Source organism: Echinops telfairi, unplaced genomic scaffold (assembly GCF_000313985.2).
Source record: "Echinops telfairi isolate 266 unplaced genomic scaffold, ASM31398v2 ScPeMD7_7457;HRSCAF=8495, whole genome shotgun sequence".
NCBI classification, from domain to species: domain Eukaryota; kingdom Metazoa; phylum Chordata; class Mammalia; order Afrosoricida; family Tenrecidae; genus Echinops; species Echinops telfairi.
Window position 1 is genome coordinate 3,985,397 of NW_022111357.1, and position 18,724 is coordinate 4,004,120.

At 39.6% G+C, this 18,724-nt stretch overlaps 1 protein-coding gene across 2 annotated transcripts in view; it reads right to left on the bottom strand.

Annotated features, from left to right (window-relative positions):
* The window catches only part of MACF1 (microtubule actin crosslinking factor 1), a 406,007-nt gene that overhangs the window by 27,548 nt on the left and 359,735 nt on the right, over window positions 1-18,724 (bottom strand). For both annotated transcript variants that reach the window (XM_004704946.2, XM_045298963.1), the window contains 20 exons: window positions 17,612-17,815; window positions 16,906-16,914; window positions 15,733-15,964; window positions 14,746-14,972; window positions 12,569-12,691; window positions 12,366-12,467; window positions 11,683-11,784; window positions 11,357-11,530; window positions 11,097-11,252; window positions 10,784-10,981; window positions 8,899-9,027; window positions 8,025-8,198; window positions 5,010-5,165; window positions 4,700-4,906; window positions 4,446-4,565; window positions 3,092-3,261; window positions 1,859-2,018; window positions 1,408-1,602; window positions 970-1,098; window positions 96-239 (listed from right to left, as the gene is read on the bottom strand). In XM_004704946.2, coding sequence (XP_004705003.1) covers window positions 96-239; window positions 970-1,098; window positions 1,408-1,602; window positions 1,859-2,018; window positions 3,092-3,261; window positions 4,446-4,565; window positions 4,700-4,906; window positions 5,010-5,165; window positions 8,025-8,198; window positions 8,899-9,027; window positions 10,784-10,981; window positions 11,097-11,252; window positions 11,357-11,530; window positions 11,683-11,784; window positions 12,366-12,467; window positions 12,569-12,691; window positions 14,746-14,972; window positions 15,733-15,964; window positions 16,906-16,914; window positions 17,612-17,815 — 3,111 coding nt within the window. The remainder of the gene's footprint in view (window positions 1-95; window positions 240-969; window positions 1,099-1,407; window positions 1,603-1,858; window positions 2,019-3,091; window positions 3,262-4,445; window positions 4,566-4,699; window positions 4,907-5,009; window positions 5,166-8,024; window positions 8,199-8,898; window positions 9,028-10,783; window positions 10,982-11,096; window positions 11,253-11,356; window positions 11,531-11,682; window positions 11,785-12,365; window positions 12,468-12,568; window positions 12,692-14,745; window positions 14,973-15,732; window positions 15,965-16,905; window positions 16,915-17,611; window positions 17,816-18,724) is intronic.

Here is an 18,724-nt window from a genome sequence, read left to right on the forward strand (position 1 = left end):
CCTGTTTGGAAAGAAACCAAAGCTCTGTAGTTATTTTATTGCTATCACCACATTTTACTTGGTGTACACAGTCTTCCTTTACACCAGTGACTCACCTCCTCCAACCTAGCTCGGATGATAGTGACCCAGTGTTTGATGGTAGTGATACAGTCAGGGTGGCAGACGGCCAGGATGACCTCGCCCATTGCGACAGCTGCATTTACATCCATGCGCTTTTCTTCCACTTTCTTCATGAATTCCTGAACAAAAAAGAATTGGAAACAAAAACTTAAGAAATCTACTCTAGAGGGATTTTTAGCTTACACTAAGGGGGTAATAAATATTTAGCATCTCCCCCACCCACCACGTGTTGATGTAGATCCCCCTAAGTACTATTATTTAGGTGTTTTGTCATTTTCTTTCCGGTTCCAAAACACAGGAAAGTGAAGGAATGAATCTTCTATGAAAGAACTAGGGTCAAAAGCATTGTGTTTCATCCTCCTATTGTGTTTCATCCGCCTTCTGGGGTTTTGTTTTGTTTTTACATTAATATGACAGCTACAAAACTCCCACAATCAAATACAATGGCAAAACCAAGACTAAAATCTGGGACATGTGGGTAAAGTAAAACTAACCAAAAAAGGAAAAGAGGAAATCACCTTTTCCACCTACTTCACTAGAAGAGCTAGAATGTGGCCTCAGGCACTACACTGCATTGTACTTTGCAGCTTGGTAAGTGACAGGGATCAGACTAAGGTCCAAGGGAAGTCGAGCAATGTCCCAGGGAAGGGTAACAGAGAGGCAAAATAACCCACATTTTTCTTTACTCAGTGCCATAGCTTGGCTTGTTTACAGCCAGTATCTTTAACATTTTTTAAAACACAAATATTACCAGTTACCAATGAGCTATGCCTATTCTAGTTCTGTATTTTTCTAACAGGCAGTCTGATGTTTCCAAGCACAGAACAGGCTACCACAGGGCTGGACTACCTTGTGGGTGTCGATGAGAGACTGCAGGGCCTCTGTGTCATCGGGAAGGGCTCCCCGAAAGCGAAGTGTTTGCTCGGCTTCAGAAAGCCACTCCAGAAGCATGTGGACTGTGTCTCGAAACTCTTCTGCCTGAAACAACCAAACATAGAAGACTAACCCCTGCTCTGCAGCCAAAGGTCCTAGATACCGGGACAAGGCGGGGAAAGCATCAGTGATGCTTCACGTGATGGCTGGTTTAAGATTCACAAAGGCCATCTTTCATTTGTGCATCTTTAAAAAAAAAATCAGTCATTGAATTATTTTATTATAAGCTAAATAAGTGTTAAAGCTGTGTAGAACATTCAGTATGTCCATTTTTTTTACTTTGTTACTCTGGATATTTCCTAGTAAGAAAATCAAATCCACCTGCTTTGGGTTGTCTGGGCGAATCTCTCTTACCTGTTTTAAGGCCTGCTCGAGTCGGCTTTGTTTGGAGACTGAGAGCTTACACACAGTGTCCCAGCGAGTGCTCAGCTCCTGGAGCTGGCCTTTTACCCAAGTGGTGTCATCTCGACTATTCTCAATCAGCTCTCGGCCTGAACGCTTCAGAACCTGGACAGTTCCTGTTCGCTTTCCCAGTTCCTTCTGGAAAACCTAGAAAAGAAAGAGAATTGGTTTGTCTGAGAAACGCTGTTAGTCCAAGAGGCAAGATATCAAATCTGGATCAGACCAATTTTGGTAAATATTTTGTGACTGATACGATATACAGCCCCAACCAACGGCTGGTTTTGTTTAAACACAGAGCAGTGAGCAGTCTCCCTGACAAGCAGAGACACAGGGCTCTTCCTCCCCCATCAAGCAGAAGGTGCACTTCCAGCTGGGACCATGCAGCCTAGATCTTGCCCCTCACCTTATGCGCATCCATGAGGTTCATGACGAGGTCGAGGTCCCCGTGCACAGGCTGGTCCTCAGCCAGCTGCGGCTCCACCTTGTACAACCAGTCAACCAGGGCCTGCAAAGCATCCATGAACTGGCCTGAAAACAGCAGGGCCTCCTCCAACTTGTGCTGCCTGAGAAAAGCACACAAACCCACCGTGGTTAAGGATTCATTTTATGATGGGTGCACATTTCCGACTGCTGACAGGGAATATTGCGCGAGCTCTATACAGAGGGGGCTCATGTTCGAACAGTTAGAAATAGTGTTAAGAGTGACTAAGACATGAAGAATATAATCAAGGCCACAGAAATGTTCATGTAGAAATTACTTGCTATGTATATATCACTATAATAATTATATTTAAAAGTGACTAAGAGAGATGATCACTCTTGAGAATGGGTTAGATCTAGTGTAGGAAATAGAATGCTCCTTAGAAGCATCTTATAGTTCAATGGCTATATATATATATGGACATACCCTAATGACTTAAGGTCTGTATTAATTATACGACTTTACAATAGAGGATTATGTATTGTAGGGGTTTGTAGTGATTATCTCTGGGATGCCTCTTAATCATTGAACCTCACTTGCCTCATTTAAATACAAACACTGCATAATCCAGAGAGCTATCATAAAAACATTAAAGCAGCATCACACAGTGGGAGGCAATGGAAGAAAGTCCCAGCTTTAGAATCAAACCGCCTAGGTTCAATTTCAGCTCAGCCACTTAGCGCAGCCTATTGCACTTTGGGGGAGTTAATTAAGTAACCTCTTTGTGTCTGTTTCCTCATTTTTAAAATGGGATAACAACAATACTCACTTTGACAGTTGCTGCGAGGATTAAGTGCTTAAGCAGCACGACTAGGCACATAGCAAATGCTCAGTGAAGGCCAGGTCCTATGTTGATTAAATGCATATAGAAGCTTTGCAGTGCCTTGATACAAAGAGAGCACTTACTATAATAGTTACTGGTCTTCAATTACTGTTGGCTTGATTTTAAAGCACTCTCCACTTCCAACACAATAAGGCTCAAGTTTAAAACAAGAGTATCCTTAATATATTTTATTCTAATAATCTTATAACTCTCTTTAGATTGGCTGGCAACATGGAGATGTTGCCCAAACCTGTTGCTAATGCCATCTTGTGGAATCCAATAGTCTCTTTTGGGATAACACACAAAACCAAGAAGGGGGCCTTCATGCTCACCGCTCCACGGACTTGCCACACACAGTATCCCATTTGTCTCGGACTTCTCCCAGTAAGTTGTCAAGTTTCTGAGTGTCATCAGGTAGCAAAGTCTTTTCTTTCAGTGCTCTGCCAGTTCTGATCGTGGTATCGTACACAGGTTGTTTACCACCAAGAGTTTTCTGAAATTCCTGTGTACCCCCCAAAGAAAAGAAACATTTATGTTAAAAATCGGCAGACTTTCTGACTTGGAATAAAAAAAAATTTGAATTTTCAGGTTGATAACTATATACAGGATGTGTATCAATACCTTCATGAATGAGAATTAGCAATAACATACCCTTAAAAAGTTGATGTTTTTATTTACGCTACTATATAGCAATGCATGGCAACTTCAAAATGACAGTTTTAGCTGACTAATCCGGGTAATTACTTAAGTTTGGACTGCTATTAAGTGAACAAAGGGATTGTTGATATGGTTCAACAGTGTCTAGATACAAGGATAGGTCAAAAAGCCTGAAAGTATTGTACAAAATCATAGACACTGGTATAAAACAAGAACATCAAAAAATTGCTTCTCCATATGTCCCCCACTTAAGTTTATACATTTCTAAAGGTGGCGCCCCCCAACTATTCTGGGCTCTTTGATGTACACTAAGACAAAACTACAATCTTGGCATCCTGATGGACTTAAATTGTGTTCTTTTGTAAAAGGCTCTTTGAGTTTTGGAAACAAGAAGTGTGAAAGGGCAAGATCAAGTCCATGGGGTGGACCTGTAAAATTCAAAATCCTCATGCAACAGCTCTCACTACACCACTGAAGAAGGAGCAGGTACATGGGCACAACTTTCCTGGCATTTTTTTCTCACCAAGACAGTTTTCAATTTTCTTAAAACTTCCTAACCAATCCTTATGATTGTCCAGTGTCCTTTGGGAAAATCTATCAAGATCCCTTTGGGATCCCCAAACCCAGCCACCGTTATAACCACATGAGCGGAATTCTCTGCCTTGAATTTAACTGCCTCAATAGATTTCCTCAAAAGCAACTGCCTTGAATGGGCCATTTTTTGTTGCTTTGAAAGCACCTTCTTGACATTAAGAAACGTATTACTGCGAGAACTTGTCTGGAGCTATCCATCGACCATACTGAAATATTTAAACATACTTTGGAATTTTCCTGTCCATGCATGAACTTGAACACGGTAGCAATACTTTCGGACTTACTCTCATCTGTATAAAATGAGATCCTGATTCCACCATGTTTACTCTTTATTACTAACCAATTAATTATATTTTGACTCCATCTGATTTACTCTTTGCAAGCTGTAAGCTTTAGTGAGTACCATGCTGACGTACATGCAATGAACCACTTTACCTTGTGCTTAGAAAGCTGAAGTTTAATTTTATCCGGGTCATTCGATATCTCCAGTTCTGAGTCCAGGTGACTTTCTGCATCTTCTAGCCAGTCAATCAGTTTTTTCCAGGCTTCATGGAACTGGTAACAGCAAAGAAATAAATCTTAACAGGAATGAATATGTGAGCTCTACAGCACGTATAAGAGAGCCAATCTAGATGGTTGATGTATGCAGCACAAGGTCCTTCAATGAATTACAAATGTGTATAACTTACTTGTTTTGCCCGCTTCCTGGCATCATCCAGTGAACGTCCCCTTTCAATAGAGCGCTGGACAACTTTCTCCCAGCGAGACTGAACGCTAACCAACAAATTCTTGATCAGAACAACATCCTGCTTTTGGCTAAGGAACTTCAACTGATTTCCTGTTTGATCCAGTTCAATAATCTGGTCTCGATGAGCATTTACTTCATTAGCAAAAACCTAAGAGGAAAAGATTGTTCTTTTTAAACCTCAAGTAAAGGAGAGGAGCATTTCTTTCAACTACTCTTTCCAAAGGACGGCCACAGTTTCGTCACTTCATTACCTTGTGCTCCTCTATCTGGGAAAGGACGGTATTCAGAATAAGGCTGGGAGGTGGCGCGATGTTTAAACTCTGCTCCGCTAGAGTGAGCCAGTTGATAAATTCCTGTAGGGAATTCTGGAATTCTGTTGCCAGGTTGAGGGCCTCTTCCAACTTTGACTAAATTTTAATTTAAAAAAAGTAACACACAAAAAAGAAAAATGCCAAGTTCAGGAATTATAGCTTCATGAAAAAAGATAGAAATTGTACATCCAATGAAATGACCTCTAAAATGGAAGACTGTTTAAGGCAGCCTCCAAACAGCTAAGACGACTGACCAACAACCATGCACATGGAAAAGGAAAACTAGCACAATTAGCAGCTAAGCTACTTTCTCTGCCACTCTCCACTTCTGGAGACAGCAAAGAACAGGAATGAAACCATTCAATAAATGTGAGGAACAGTGGTGACAGCTGCAGGATTCACAACCTGGCCTGGGCAAAGTCTGAACATACTTCTGGGCTTTCTCAAGCTTATACTTTTGTTACAAACAGAAAAAGTAATGAAAAAAGTTACAGAATTCCACATGAAATTTTGACACTATACTTTTTGGATTTACCCCCCCACCCCATTATGTTGAATAATGAACACCAGAAAGGCCAAAACCTCAGCTCATTCTAAGGAAGTGCTACTCTCCACAATTGTACCTGACCCTGGCACAATCCAGAAGTTCCATCCTCAGCTATGTCTGCTCCTGCCTGTCTAACAGATTCATGGCAGGTTGTTAAAAAGTAATTTATCTAAAATATTCACACTAATTTTAATTAACTAGTGATAATTCTAGTTGATTGCTTTCTAAATTATTTTTATTATTTTCTTTGTGCTTTTAGGCTACCTTCTATAACTTGAAAAAAAAAGTTATAATGAACTTTATAAAATGTACAGACCCAACCTAAAACAATCAAATTAGCCAAATCTAAAGTAGTTAAATCAAATCCCTCTCAATTCTATCATACATATGTTTGTAAATGAATATACTTTAGGATATTCACATTAATAGAAACTAGGTGGAGGATATATAGAAACTATATGATGATGGCAACATATGTACAAATACGCTTGATATAATTGATGTATGTAATGGTATAAGGGCTGTAAGAGCCCTCAATAAAATATTTTTAAAAAATGAATATACTTTAAGTTCCCAGATGGTAGGAATAGTTTCCACATTATTCTTCCCTATTTAGTCTGCAACAGAGCTTCATGCACATTTAGAAAATTGTGGTGAGCCTGAGATATGTTACTGCAAAATAAAAAATGACCACCATGATTCCCCAGTCTTGGCTTGGTCGGTTCCACTGCTGATCTCTTGAGGGCGTCCATGCCATTGTGGGGACAACCCTCTATAAAATGTTTGGTTTGGGCCAGAATCTGCCTGCTTTTTAAATTAGTCTTAGCTCTACCTTCTTCAGGGTATGTAGATGACTCGAGAATTGGAGCACAGCCGTATGTACTCAGGTACTCCAGCGATTCTTTATATAACAAAATCACCAGACTCCAAACTAGAAGCACAGAAAATTAATGTTTCCTTCAAAAATGTTCATTTATATTTGTGACTGTTTTACAGCCTTCTGCCCAATATATTCCATGAAGGTAGGCTGCTCTATGCCTTTATAATTTGTAGTATATACTTAGTTCAGTGTCTGGTACATCCATGTTCAATAAATATCTGTTGAATGGATCTGGTCAAAAGATTTGAACATATATTTCACATTTGATATGACCAGCACAGAAAATGAAATTCCACATTCTCAATGAAACAATCTTTTTAGACAAATGCCTTAAAGTTCCCCTTTGAAGATTTTTTTGGATAATTTTGTCTTATGAGCTGTGGGGAAAGGTCATAGCGAATACTTTTCTCCTGACTTCTAGTAAATGTCCTCTCTACTGCACTTAAAGGAGAAATCAGATTCCTGAGGGAAATTCATATAACTCCCTATGCTCTGCCTCCAAACTTAATTCCAAGTCACCAACTAAAAGCAAAACCTTGTTTTTAAAGTCAATCTGTCATTGAGTAGTGACAAGCAATACAGTCTTAACCAATAGTTGCAGAAAAGAAATAAATATGAAATACAGGCAGAAACTAGTAAGTTAGGGTCAATCAATATGGTCCTTCTAACATAATCCCTTACAGTAACTAAAAAGGTAAAGGATTACCTATATACTTGTGTATAAAGCCAAGTTTTCCAGCACATTTTTAATGCAGTTTTTGTGGTAAAATTAGGTGCTTCTGCTGATATTTGGATCAGCTTATACTTGAGTTTATATGGTATATGTTTACTCAATGTAATGTAGGTCCCACCAAATGACCTTTCCTTACATGCGTCTGGTAAGAAGGTGGGAGAAGATACTGACAGGATTCGCCTGTGAGTAATTGTGAACAGGATTCCCTGCAATACCATCCTGCTGGGTATAAAATAAGTCTCTGAGAAGCAGGGGGTGTGATCTCATCACCAGCAAGAGTCAGGAGGGGAGGGTGACTTCTGGACCCAGCAACTGGTTTATTCCTTCTTGACCTTTGGATTTTGGACTAAACAGCACCCACCACCATGTGAGACATTTCTTCAAACTTGCATGAGTTTCTGTGGGATGCTGCAGCAATTCTCAGAACCCAGAATTGTGAGGAAATATACTCCAGGGAGGAGTGGGGTAAAAATGGACCTGAAAAGCATCATAGAAGAGCTGAGTATCTAGGATATCATCAATCCTCAACTCCTTGGGACTAGTCTGGAATTAATTCCCCTAAGAATATTATCATCACACTGGTACCATCAATGCAACTTGACTTAAATGGAAAATAAAACTGTAACAGCAGAGAGGATCTTAGTTAATATGAAGCCACTTCAGAAGGTATTGGTTCTGCCACTTTTGCTACAATATATTGATCTTAGAAAAATCTTCATCAAAAACAAGGCGGTAATTACATGCAGCCATTAACTCAACTACTCAGTTATCACACACGGAACTTGATAACAATACCTTTCTTTCTTCCATCTTACTGCTGACCACATGCCACTTGTGTTCCAAGAGTGCTACACTCTGTTCTGTCTTTGAGCCAGACCCAGAATCATCACGGCTTATAAGCATGAGCCTGCCCTTGTCAAGCAGTTGATTGTAAGTCTCTTCCTTCGCTTTCAGTCGGGAATAGAGTTCCTATAAGTACAGGCAGCAAAGATGATAAAGAACATAACAGCCTCTGTTGCTGGAAGACACACATACACACATTTAGTAGCACAGTCTGACGAAGTCCAGGAAAGTCTCATCTAGATCCAAAGCCTTTCTTTTGGATTCAGTTCAATGGATAAGTTATTGTAGCATGAAACCCATTGTTTCTATTTTAATATTATTGTAATTCTGTCACCAAGTAAATGGGAAAAATGGTTTTTGGGGGTGATGACAAGAAACCACCAAAACCAATCATTTCCCCTTTACATACATTAACTTGTCTCAAACTACGTTGTTTCTTGCTCTCAGTTCACTTTTTGAAATATTGTCATTATCTACTAGATTTAATAAATTCAAACTAAGCAGTCTTTCTGAAAGTGCAATCACATCTGTGGTATGCAGTTTTACTGCTTGCTGCTTTCATCTTCGAGTCAACGTCATTGTGCCAACTCGACCGATCAACTCAAAACTAACCAGCTCATAAATATCTTTCCATTTGGCCCTTCCCTGTGACAACTACCTATGGCAAGGTATTGAAAATCCTAAGTAAGCAATCATGCCTAAGGTGGTATATATATTGCCATAAAAATGTAGGATTTTGTAGATTCCCCAATACATATCTGTGTGAACTGAAAAGGAACTACAGAATATGGGATAGTTATGTTCAATTTGAAGAATTCTCCATTACCATATGCGTATCCAGTTGTTCCCTAGCAGTTTCAGGAAGTCCTCCTGTAGGCTTAGCTGCTGAAAGCTGGTTCTCCATTCTAGTTAGTTCCAAAAGGAAATCTTCAATTTCACTGTGGAAACCTTGGGCCTGTTGAGTAAAAAAACAAAAACAAAAACCACAACACACCTACAACATCAGCCATCTACTCTGTTTGGAAACTTGAGGGAGGAATTTTAGATTTCACTCAGGCAAACCTGTTCTGTTGCTGATTAGCATGGCGCCAATCTATTATTGGTAGCATGCAGTAGAACCTTTCAGACCAGACTCCATTATAACATGGTAAGTCTGAGACCTGGAATTATTACCCACCACCGCCCGTCCCTCCACCACCGCCCGTCCCTGACAAGGGAACAAGAAGAGCTCTAAAATCACTGGCTCAGAGGATGTAGAATGCTTGGTAGGGTTTGATCATGTGCAATGAGGTGCTACCTCTCAGGAATTACCGACAGACGAATGAAAGTCAAACATGATAGTGCGACAGGAGAAAAGTAAAAAGAAACAAGGAAATAACTAGGAGGCAAAAGACATTTATAGGGATAAAAATATAGGCATATAGGTCTATGTACATATATTTCTATGTTAAGTATTAAGGTAGTAGATAGACATTGAGCCTCTACTCAAGCCCCCCCTCAACACAAGAACACGTTGTTTTAATAACTTGGCATTCTGTGATGCTACACTTCCGCCACAATGACTGAAGACAAAATGGGTGCATAAGCAAATGTGATGAAGAAAGCAGATGGTGCCTTGCTATCAGAAGACATAGTGTCTGGTGTCTTAAAGGTTTGAAGTTAAACAAGCAGCCATCTATCAACGAAGCAAACAAAACTCTCATGGAAAAAGCACACCAGCCTATGTGATCATGAGGTATTGATGGGATCAAGTTACCCGGCACCAGAAGACCCAAAACAATCATATCGATGCTAACGAGGGGGGTCAGAGTGGAGACCCAAAGCCCATCTGTAGACATTGGACAACCCATCACAGAAAGGTCACAAGGAAGGGATGAGTCAGTCAGGGTGCAGTATAGCACTGATGAAACATACAACATTCCTCTAGTTTTTTAATCCTGACCCCAGTTCTACCTTACAAATCTGACTAGGCTGGAGCATGTACACTGGTAGATAAGAGCTCTTGACATATAGAATCCAGGACAGATAAACCCCTCAAGAACAGTAATGGGAGTAGCGATACCATGAGAGTATGGAGAACATGGGGGGAGAAGGGGGAGAAATAGGGAGCCGATTGCAATGATCAACATATTAACATGCACCCACCCAAGGGGGACGAACAACAGAAGTATGGGTGAAGGGAGACAGCGGCAGTGTAAGGTATGAAAATAATAATAATTTATAATTTATCAAGGGGTCACGAGGGTGGGAAGGTGGAGGGAGGGAGGGGAAAAAAGAGGAGCTGATACCAAGGGCTCAAGTAGAAAGAAAATGTTTTGAAAATGATGATGGCAACAAATGTACAAATGTATGGGTTGTTATAAGAGCTGTAAGAGCCGCCAATAAAATGATTAAAAAACCCAAGATGATAAGCCTGATAAAACCTGATTAATTGACTTGCTGACTAAGGTCTTACTGGACATGGAGAGACCTGACTTGATCTAAGTGTCTGAGTTTGTGAAAAGGTTTGTGATACTGAAGATTTACCAATTTTGAAGATACTAGACTATAAAGTGAACACACACACACACACACACACACACATACACACACACTCTGAAAACTGTTCTTCCGGACAAGTTCAGGCATACACGCTCTCAAGACACAGGGAGTTACAGTCCAGATCGCTTTCCTTCCTCACTGAGGCTTCTTCTCATACAACTCTGACACACCTGCTGCAGTGTCGACTGAAGCTGCTGCTCCCTCTCCTCTGTTTTTTGTAATACTGACTCCCAGCACTGGTTCATAGTTTCCAATCGGCTCCTTAAGCTGCTGGCATCATCTCCAGCGCTAGATTCAAGAAGTTCATTTCCAGCTTTGTTGACTGTTTCCACTGTGGCTTGATGGGCCAAAACATCGTTTTTGAGAACCTAAAAAATGTTGAACAACATTTGTCTCTATTACTATAATGCAGCCTGATTCTCTGTAGAAGACACATCAAAAGGCTTCTTGTAGCAAATAGGCTTTGAGATGAAAATTACTTACGTGGTGTTTTGCAAGCTCAACTTCAATGACTTTGGGGTCTCCATTCACTGGTCTCTGAGCATCTAACAACTCTTCAGTGTGAATCAGCCAACTCATTAGTTCCTCTAAGGCATGCTGGAATTGGCCAAGGGCCAACAGAGCACCTTCTAGTTTATGCTGCACAGAAAAATATATAAAGAGAATATTTGTTAAGAAATTTTGGGGAAAACAGTAGAGAGTGGTTTATATAAGTGATTTAAATAAACTACCATTTGTCTTACCTGTCTGTAGGCAATTTTCTCACCCAAGTTCTCCCAGAGGTGTTTGAGTTCTGTCAATGGTTCTCGTATTATGTCTCTGTCTGTTTCATCAGTAGCTTTCTTCAGCATCAATTCACCCTGGTGATTGAGCTTCTCCATTTCAATTTGCTGTTGGTAAACTTCCACTTTGAACTCCTATCAAAGACATATTTAATAAAGTTAACATGAACCAAGCCTTTAAAAACTAAGAAGGGATCACAGCTATTCTTCAAAAGCAGCAAAAAGAGTCATTCGCAGTACAATACAACCTTCAATACAAATAAAATTGAGTCATTCTCAATACAAACCTTCATTTCATTTAATTGATCTTTAACAGTGTTGAGGTCAGTGCCAACAGGAGCCATGGTGCAGAGTTTAATCACAGTGTTATCTAGCCAGTCAAACATAGCCTGAAATTAAAAATATATATAGAGTCAAAAAATGAAAGCCCAAGGAGCTGGGAGCACACCAGCACTATTCCTGCTAAAAGGAGCATTGGCAAGCCAGGGCACAATGGTCTTTATTCCAGTAATGCAGAGATTAGAGAACAGAGCCAACATTACCAGAATCATGCCCAAAGTAAACTAAATGGAAACACAAAATGTGAATAAATGAGATGATTTCTCATTGGCAGTTAAAAAGCTGTGAACACCCCAAAGCCAACGTGTCAAGCTGTGCTTTAAGATAAGTGGTTTCTAACAAAGACCAGTGATGTTCAACCTCAAGTCCAGCATGACTGCAGAGCTACCAAGAGGATAAATACGTCACATAGGCAATGATGATAAAAATAACAAGAACAGAAATTCTGCCAGGTGCCAGTGCTTTCCACACTAGAGTGGTACACTATGTCTAGAAATGAGAGCCAGCACTGTGTTAGGTCTGAGAATGTTCCAGTCCTGTAAAGGACAGTCACTATTGTACTAATGTCAGAAAGTGTCACAAGAGAAGATGGAGCCCATGTTCCCTTGGCATTTGCCTCCTGGCCTCTCACCTGCAGAGTGTCCTGATACTGCACAGCAGCTTGCATGGCATCCTCGAGTTTTTCTAGCCTCTCTCTCCATGTTTTGTTTAAGTTCTCCCAGGCATTGTTCATCTATAGGAAAACAATTCAATCAGAGTCCTAGATTCATGTCTCCCTTAAGTGTGAGTCCACTAACATTTTCGTTTGAGTTCTTTACACACACACACCCATACCTCATCAATACTCTTCTTCACCTCAGGCTTCTCAGTTTCTCCACAGGCAAAAATTAGATCTGCTCCAAGGATTCGAATAAACTCTAGCTCCTCATGCAGCCCATCTGTCTCCTCCTTAATAGTCTGCAGGAAAGGGAACAAAGCATAATCCAAAACAGAACTTCCCTAACTTTGTAAATGCAATATACACGGCCATCAATAGCAGATGCTGAGCAGAACTGTCTATTGCTTGTCAATGTTCTTAATACATTGCCTATCTATAGAGTGAAGCTCCAGAGTCTACAATAGATTTTTCCCCTATTGAGAAAGATGCAGTGAACTTCAAGAATGAATACATATCCTTTCCTCTTGTTAAGCAACTGTCAAAGTAGACAGACAGATGCAAGTCCCTCTGAAAAGGGTAAGAGATAGTTCCTGTCTCCAAGGTGATACAATAGACCAGTGGTTCTCAACCTTCCCAGTGCCATGACCCTTTGACAGTTCCTAACCACAAAATTATTTTTGTTGCTACTTCATAACTTTAATTTTGCTACTGTTATGAATCGTAATGTAAACATCGGATATGCAGGATGTATTTTCATTGTTACAAATTGAACATAATTAAACATAATTAAAGCATAGTGATTAATCACAAAGCAATATATAATTATATATTGTGAAATATTTATGTGTTTTCTGATGGTCTTAGGCAACCCGTGAAAGGGTTGTTCGACCCCCAAAGGGGTCGCGAACCACTTGAAAATCACTGCAATAGACAGATAAATACCAACAAGGTTATTAAAATAATACACATCACAATTTAAGGACTAAGAGACTACCACAATAGGAGTTATGTAGGCTGTTTTGAAGAAAAGCTAGTTTTGTGCCAGGTCTTAAAAAGTGTTAATGGACTGGCAATAATGGAGATGGAAAGGAGGAAAAAAATTTCAATATGAGAGAACAACTGAAATAAAAGTGAGACATAAGATTGATAATATAAAGACAGGCTTAGCATGTGCTAAATGAATAAGATAAAGCGAGAGAAGCTTTTATTAACACCTAAGCATGGAGGTGAGGATATGAGGATGGTGAAGAACTGAGCAACAATTTATTGTATTATACATAAGGTTCAGAGCAGACTAAATGGTAGCTAATAATACAACAGACTCCTTAAAAATAAATGGAAAAAGTCTGTCAAATAGTGTTATCTCTAGAGCGAGTCCAGAATTCTCAATGTAATCTGCATTCAGGTTAGTAGAGGCTGCAGCTCTTATGGGCCATTAGTCCTATGGACTAACTGCTTCATTGGGTCTTTGCTTTTCTCCACTCTCCTTTGCTCCAGATGGGAAGATAACAATAGTTGTATCATAGACGACTGCTCCTAAGCCATAAGACCCCAGATATTGCTCATCAAATTAGATGTAGGGCACTATCTTTATGAACTATGTATGCCAAATGATCTAGATGTCCCCTGAGGCTGTGGTTCCCTATCTTTCAAGTCCAGTTCAGTCCTACAAGGTGTTTGGTTATGTCTAAGAAGTTTCCATAAATATGCTCCTTTGTGCTCTCTTATATGAATGAATATATATATGCAGTATATATAAATACATATGTAGAAATAGCCACAACTATATTTATATACTGGAGGCCTGGTGGTGTAGTGGTTAAGTGAGAAACCAAAGGTCAATGGTTACACCCCAAAGGATGCTATGTGGAAGGTTATGTGGCAGCCTCACACCTTTTAGGAGAGGTCCACTCTGTCCTATTGGGTGGCTATGCATTGCAATCTATTTTTGATGGCAATGGGTTTGGTTTATACCTAAATACACACAGTCCTGAATGACCTTACATACCTACGTATATTACCATGTTATTATTGTTGTTGCAGCTATATTAACCATATAGGCGCCCTTCATTCATGTGCACCTCTCAGTGTCGTCTTTTGTCTTGGCCACATTGACTTTCCTTATATTATTTTTTGTCTTTCCCTTCATCAGATTAACGCATCTGTTATCTAGTTAATGATTCTCCCTTCTTGGTATCAAGGTTTTTGTTTTGTTTCATTTGTAAGGGGTGGTGGTAGCGGGGGATCCCATTAAACTTAAAGAACTATACAAATCTATCAAGATGTTCAGCCTTGGATAAAGTGTTTTTCTAGAAGGCAAAAACAGAACAGAAGGGATTTTGCTTTTTCTTACCTCAGCAGCTTCAACCTGTTGTTTGATGATGGAAGGGTCAATGCCTGGGCTTTCCAAGTCATGGACGATATCCTGGGTGTCTTTGATGGTGGTTAGGAGAGCTGCCATGTCGCACCAGAACTTCTCTGCTAATTCGAGAACGTCAAGGAATTTCATTTCTCGCTCTTCAGCCCGAGCTTTGATATCCTCCCAGAAGAACACCATTTGATCCAATTTATCCTGGATTTCTGAAGTGGTGAAAAAGAGAGGTGAATAAAGCTTGTCTAAGTACTTGAAACCAACCCCATCAACAACTACAACTATTCTGACATTTTCACGGAAATTAGCCTGAAGAAAAGCTCCAAAATTTTTTAAATTGAAAGACATCTACTTTATCTTTTAGTAAGTTTTCTACCTTAGACTTGTTAATATTATTTTTACCACTGCAGATTTTCCTTATGTTGGTCTCTCACATCAAGATAGCAAACATTATCTGGAAATGTTATTAGCTAACGTATATTGCTAAAATACAAAACTCCTAATTTACGAAGGATTGGACTTGGGAGAAAGAGGTGGTTTTCTACTCATGTAAAGAGTTATAATCTTAAAAACTAACAGGGACAATTCTACCCTGGCCGATGGGGTAGCTATGAATCAGACTTGACTTGATGGCAGTGAGTTTGGGTTACTTTGGTGGTGTACTTATAATATTTCCATGGAAAGTGTTATGAAAGGTAGTTTTGTTCTACATACTACTAATACTTGTGGTTTACTCACATTAGGGGGTTAAATGAGCATTTGCTGCCCTGTCCAGGAATTTAACTACCAATTGTAACCTTGTTTCAACGGGGAAGTATCTTCTGATTTCTCAATGACTTCCTGGAATATTCATTACTTAGGGACTACGTTCATACTCAATTAAATATATTTGGTGGGATACGGGTGATAATCACAACCTATAATTTACTATATTGACTGTCTTTAAAATGAAGTAAATTAATCAAGCACCTTTGGCAGCCATATCCTTGTCAGCTCCCTGAGATCGCCCAATGAGTTCTTCTCCACGGCGCTCTAGGGCCTCAAAGGAAGGCTGTAGCTTTTCTAGCTCCATGGTGGCACTTTTATTGTCACTGATGCACTCTCTGATCTTGTCTACTTCAGCAGGGATCAATGGTGGCATGCGCAGGCGAGTGGAAAGATTCTCCAGAGTCTCCAACATGGGCTCAATTTTATCATGGAACTAAACAAATGTTGAACTGTTTAGCCATCACAATAATGCAATCACACTTCTAGGGGAAATGTTAGGGGATAAGACCAGGGTGTAAACCTACTACTGTTAGGATAACCTTACTACTCCCTGCCAAGTACTCTGATAGCTGTGGAATGTTGGGTTTAGCTAAGAAATTTGATACAGTATACCAGAGCTAGCTCACCAAAAAAACCACAATGCAAATGTTTAATGACCAAAAAGATATTAATATAACAGAAATAAAATCTGATCATTATTGCTATCAAAATATTCCTCCTAGTCAAACAAATGTAATGAAAAAGGGACAAGAATGCAACTGGTGTCAGTGCCAACATCTCAGAGGACAGCTGCATGCAACAAACTAGACTAACAAGTTAGATGCCCTCCACCAGCTGTGTAAATGGGCAGGGAATTCAATATGCATGCAACTAGGAGTCTAAACATACCAGGGCATGCAATTTAATAACCCACCATATGGAACAGTGAGAAAATAAAATGTTGGCATAAGGAATGGTCATTTTAAAGGTCAAATAAACTAGCTTTTCATATTGATGATACTTTCAAAACCATGACTATTGTAAAATCCTCATTTATAATCTGAAGTGTAGGAGGAGGAGAGGAAGACAAACAAATAAGCTTATCTTCTAAAAAAAAGGCTATCTCAAATGAACTCTGGTAAATAGAACTCTGGGTTCATTAATAAGAGCAAGGATTATTCATTTTAAGTGCCTATAGGTAAAACATGGGATTCCCTTACAAAATCGTTTCCCATTGATTGCTCCCTCACTTCTAGGTTCCACCCCAAATGAAACTGACAAAGAGCACCAATTAATACTAATTATACTAGAGTTGAAGGAAATTTCCTTATAGGTAATGACCTGGATACTCGGTTTATAAGAACACCCTAAACCCAACAGGAGTGGGTACCTTACCTCTGAAATCTGTAATGGTGGGCGCGGTCAACACAACAATGAAATGTGACGATGTGGGGAAGACAGGAGCAGGCAGCAACAACACAAAGTAACACATTCCACAATGTGAGTGAGAGATGGGATGGAAGGTGGGGGGAAAAACTTGAGTAAGTACAAATATTAACCAAGAATACTGACCAAACATAGGAATAAAATATCCACAGACATGACAAAAGTATCACTAACAGTAATATATTAGTTGAAGAGTATGTAATTACATGCTTTAAACTCAACTGCTGGTGACTTATACTTCTCCCTGGCTTTTACTTCTCTCCACTCAAGGACCTCTCTTTGAATTAGAAGCTAGCTTGTGGCCTAGAGACTAGGAAGACTAATGTGCTGTCATTCTAATTCTCAAAGGTAACAGGTCCAACAGGAGTCTGCAAGATGAGCTAATCCAAACCATCCTTTCTAAAATATAGTTTTCAGAGAAACTATTAACAGACGATATACTAGCCAAGATGCATTTACCCTCCTAATGGTATCAGTATAACAATATTCCTTGGAGTACAAATGCAGATATTGTTAATACTTCCTAGTCTATCAATAATGCATCATTAGCATACTGGTCAAGGTCCTCCTGAACACAGAAGCATGCCTGATACAGTGATGACATTTTGATTAAGTTGAAAGGCAGTTGAAGGTTGTATGAGTTCGAAACACATACCTGAGCAGACTGGGAAATGGCCTCATCCAGGGCCAAGGCCCGCTGGCGCACTTCCTCTTTTATCTGGGCATACATGTTTTCTGCTTGCTGGTATTTCTCTTCCACCATCTCCCCTTCCTCTGGGTTTAGCTCCTTTAGCTGGGGGCCTATCTTCAGTAGTTTATCAATATGAGGTTTGTGTTCAGCAATGGACTCCCTTAATTGCTATGTAAGAAAAAAGAATTAAAACATGAGCACATCTATACCAGTTCAGAGACTTTAATAAGCAGCCGAAAACTTTGAGAGGAACACCCTAAAGTGTTAAAAACAGCAAGTCCTACTATTTTGCCATTTTGGGAGAACAAAAAACAACCAAATTTTATGCTCTGGCACTACCCGAATCTCTTAATTTAAAAAAGTCACTTTGGGCTTCTTCATCACTCACAAAAGGATTCTGGCATATCCTTTTATGCTCCCTTCCTCACCCCTGTACAACTTTATCTCATTTTCCTCTGTACTAGTAAGTTTTGCTACAAGCTACATGGTTAATTCCAAGGTTTACCAACTGCCACCCTCACAGAATGAGAGACACCCAGATGGATATGGCACGAACAGAAACACATTTGGTACTACAACTGCTCGTGGCTACCTGCACGTTCCACTTACAGGAATATGGGGTTAGGGATGAGTTCAAGCCACAGACCAGAAATAAAATAAACGTTTAAAAAGTACTCTTAATGGTAACTATATTATTAACAGTAAGAGTTGAAATAATCTACAATTTTCCTTTCATCTCAACTCTACGTGAGTACACACTCCAGCGGGTGCCTTACCACGTGAAAAGCTCCCCAACTCTAGCTCTGTCAGACAATAGCCCCGTCTTCAGCAAGACTTTAGAGACAGTGGCTTGTATTTAGCTATTCCTTTACTTCTGCTCAATCCCGAGATTCCTGACAACTCCATAATCTTACTCTTTAATTCATGTTAAAACTGGAGAAAATAATTCAGATAAGGACTTCCAGTTTGCAAAGAAATTCTAACCAATAAAGAATTAACTTCATATAGAAGTTACACAGAGAAGGCACTAATAAACATGTTGTTGAGTGAATTGGGGACCCCATTCTGGACTAAAAT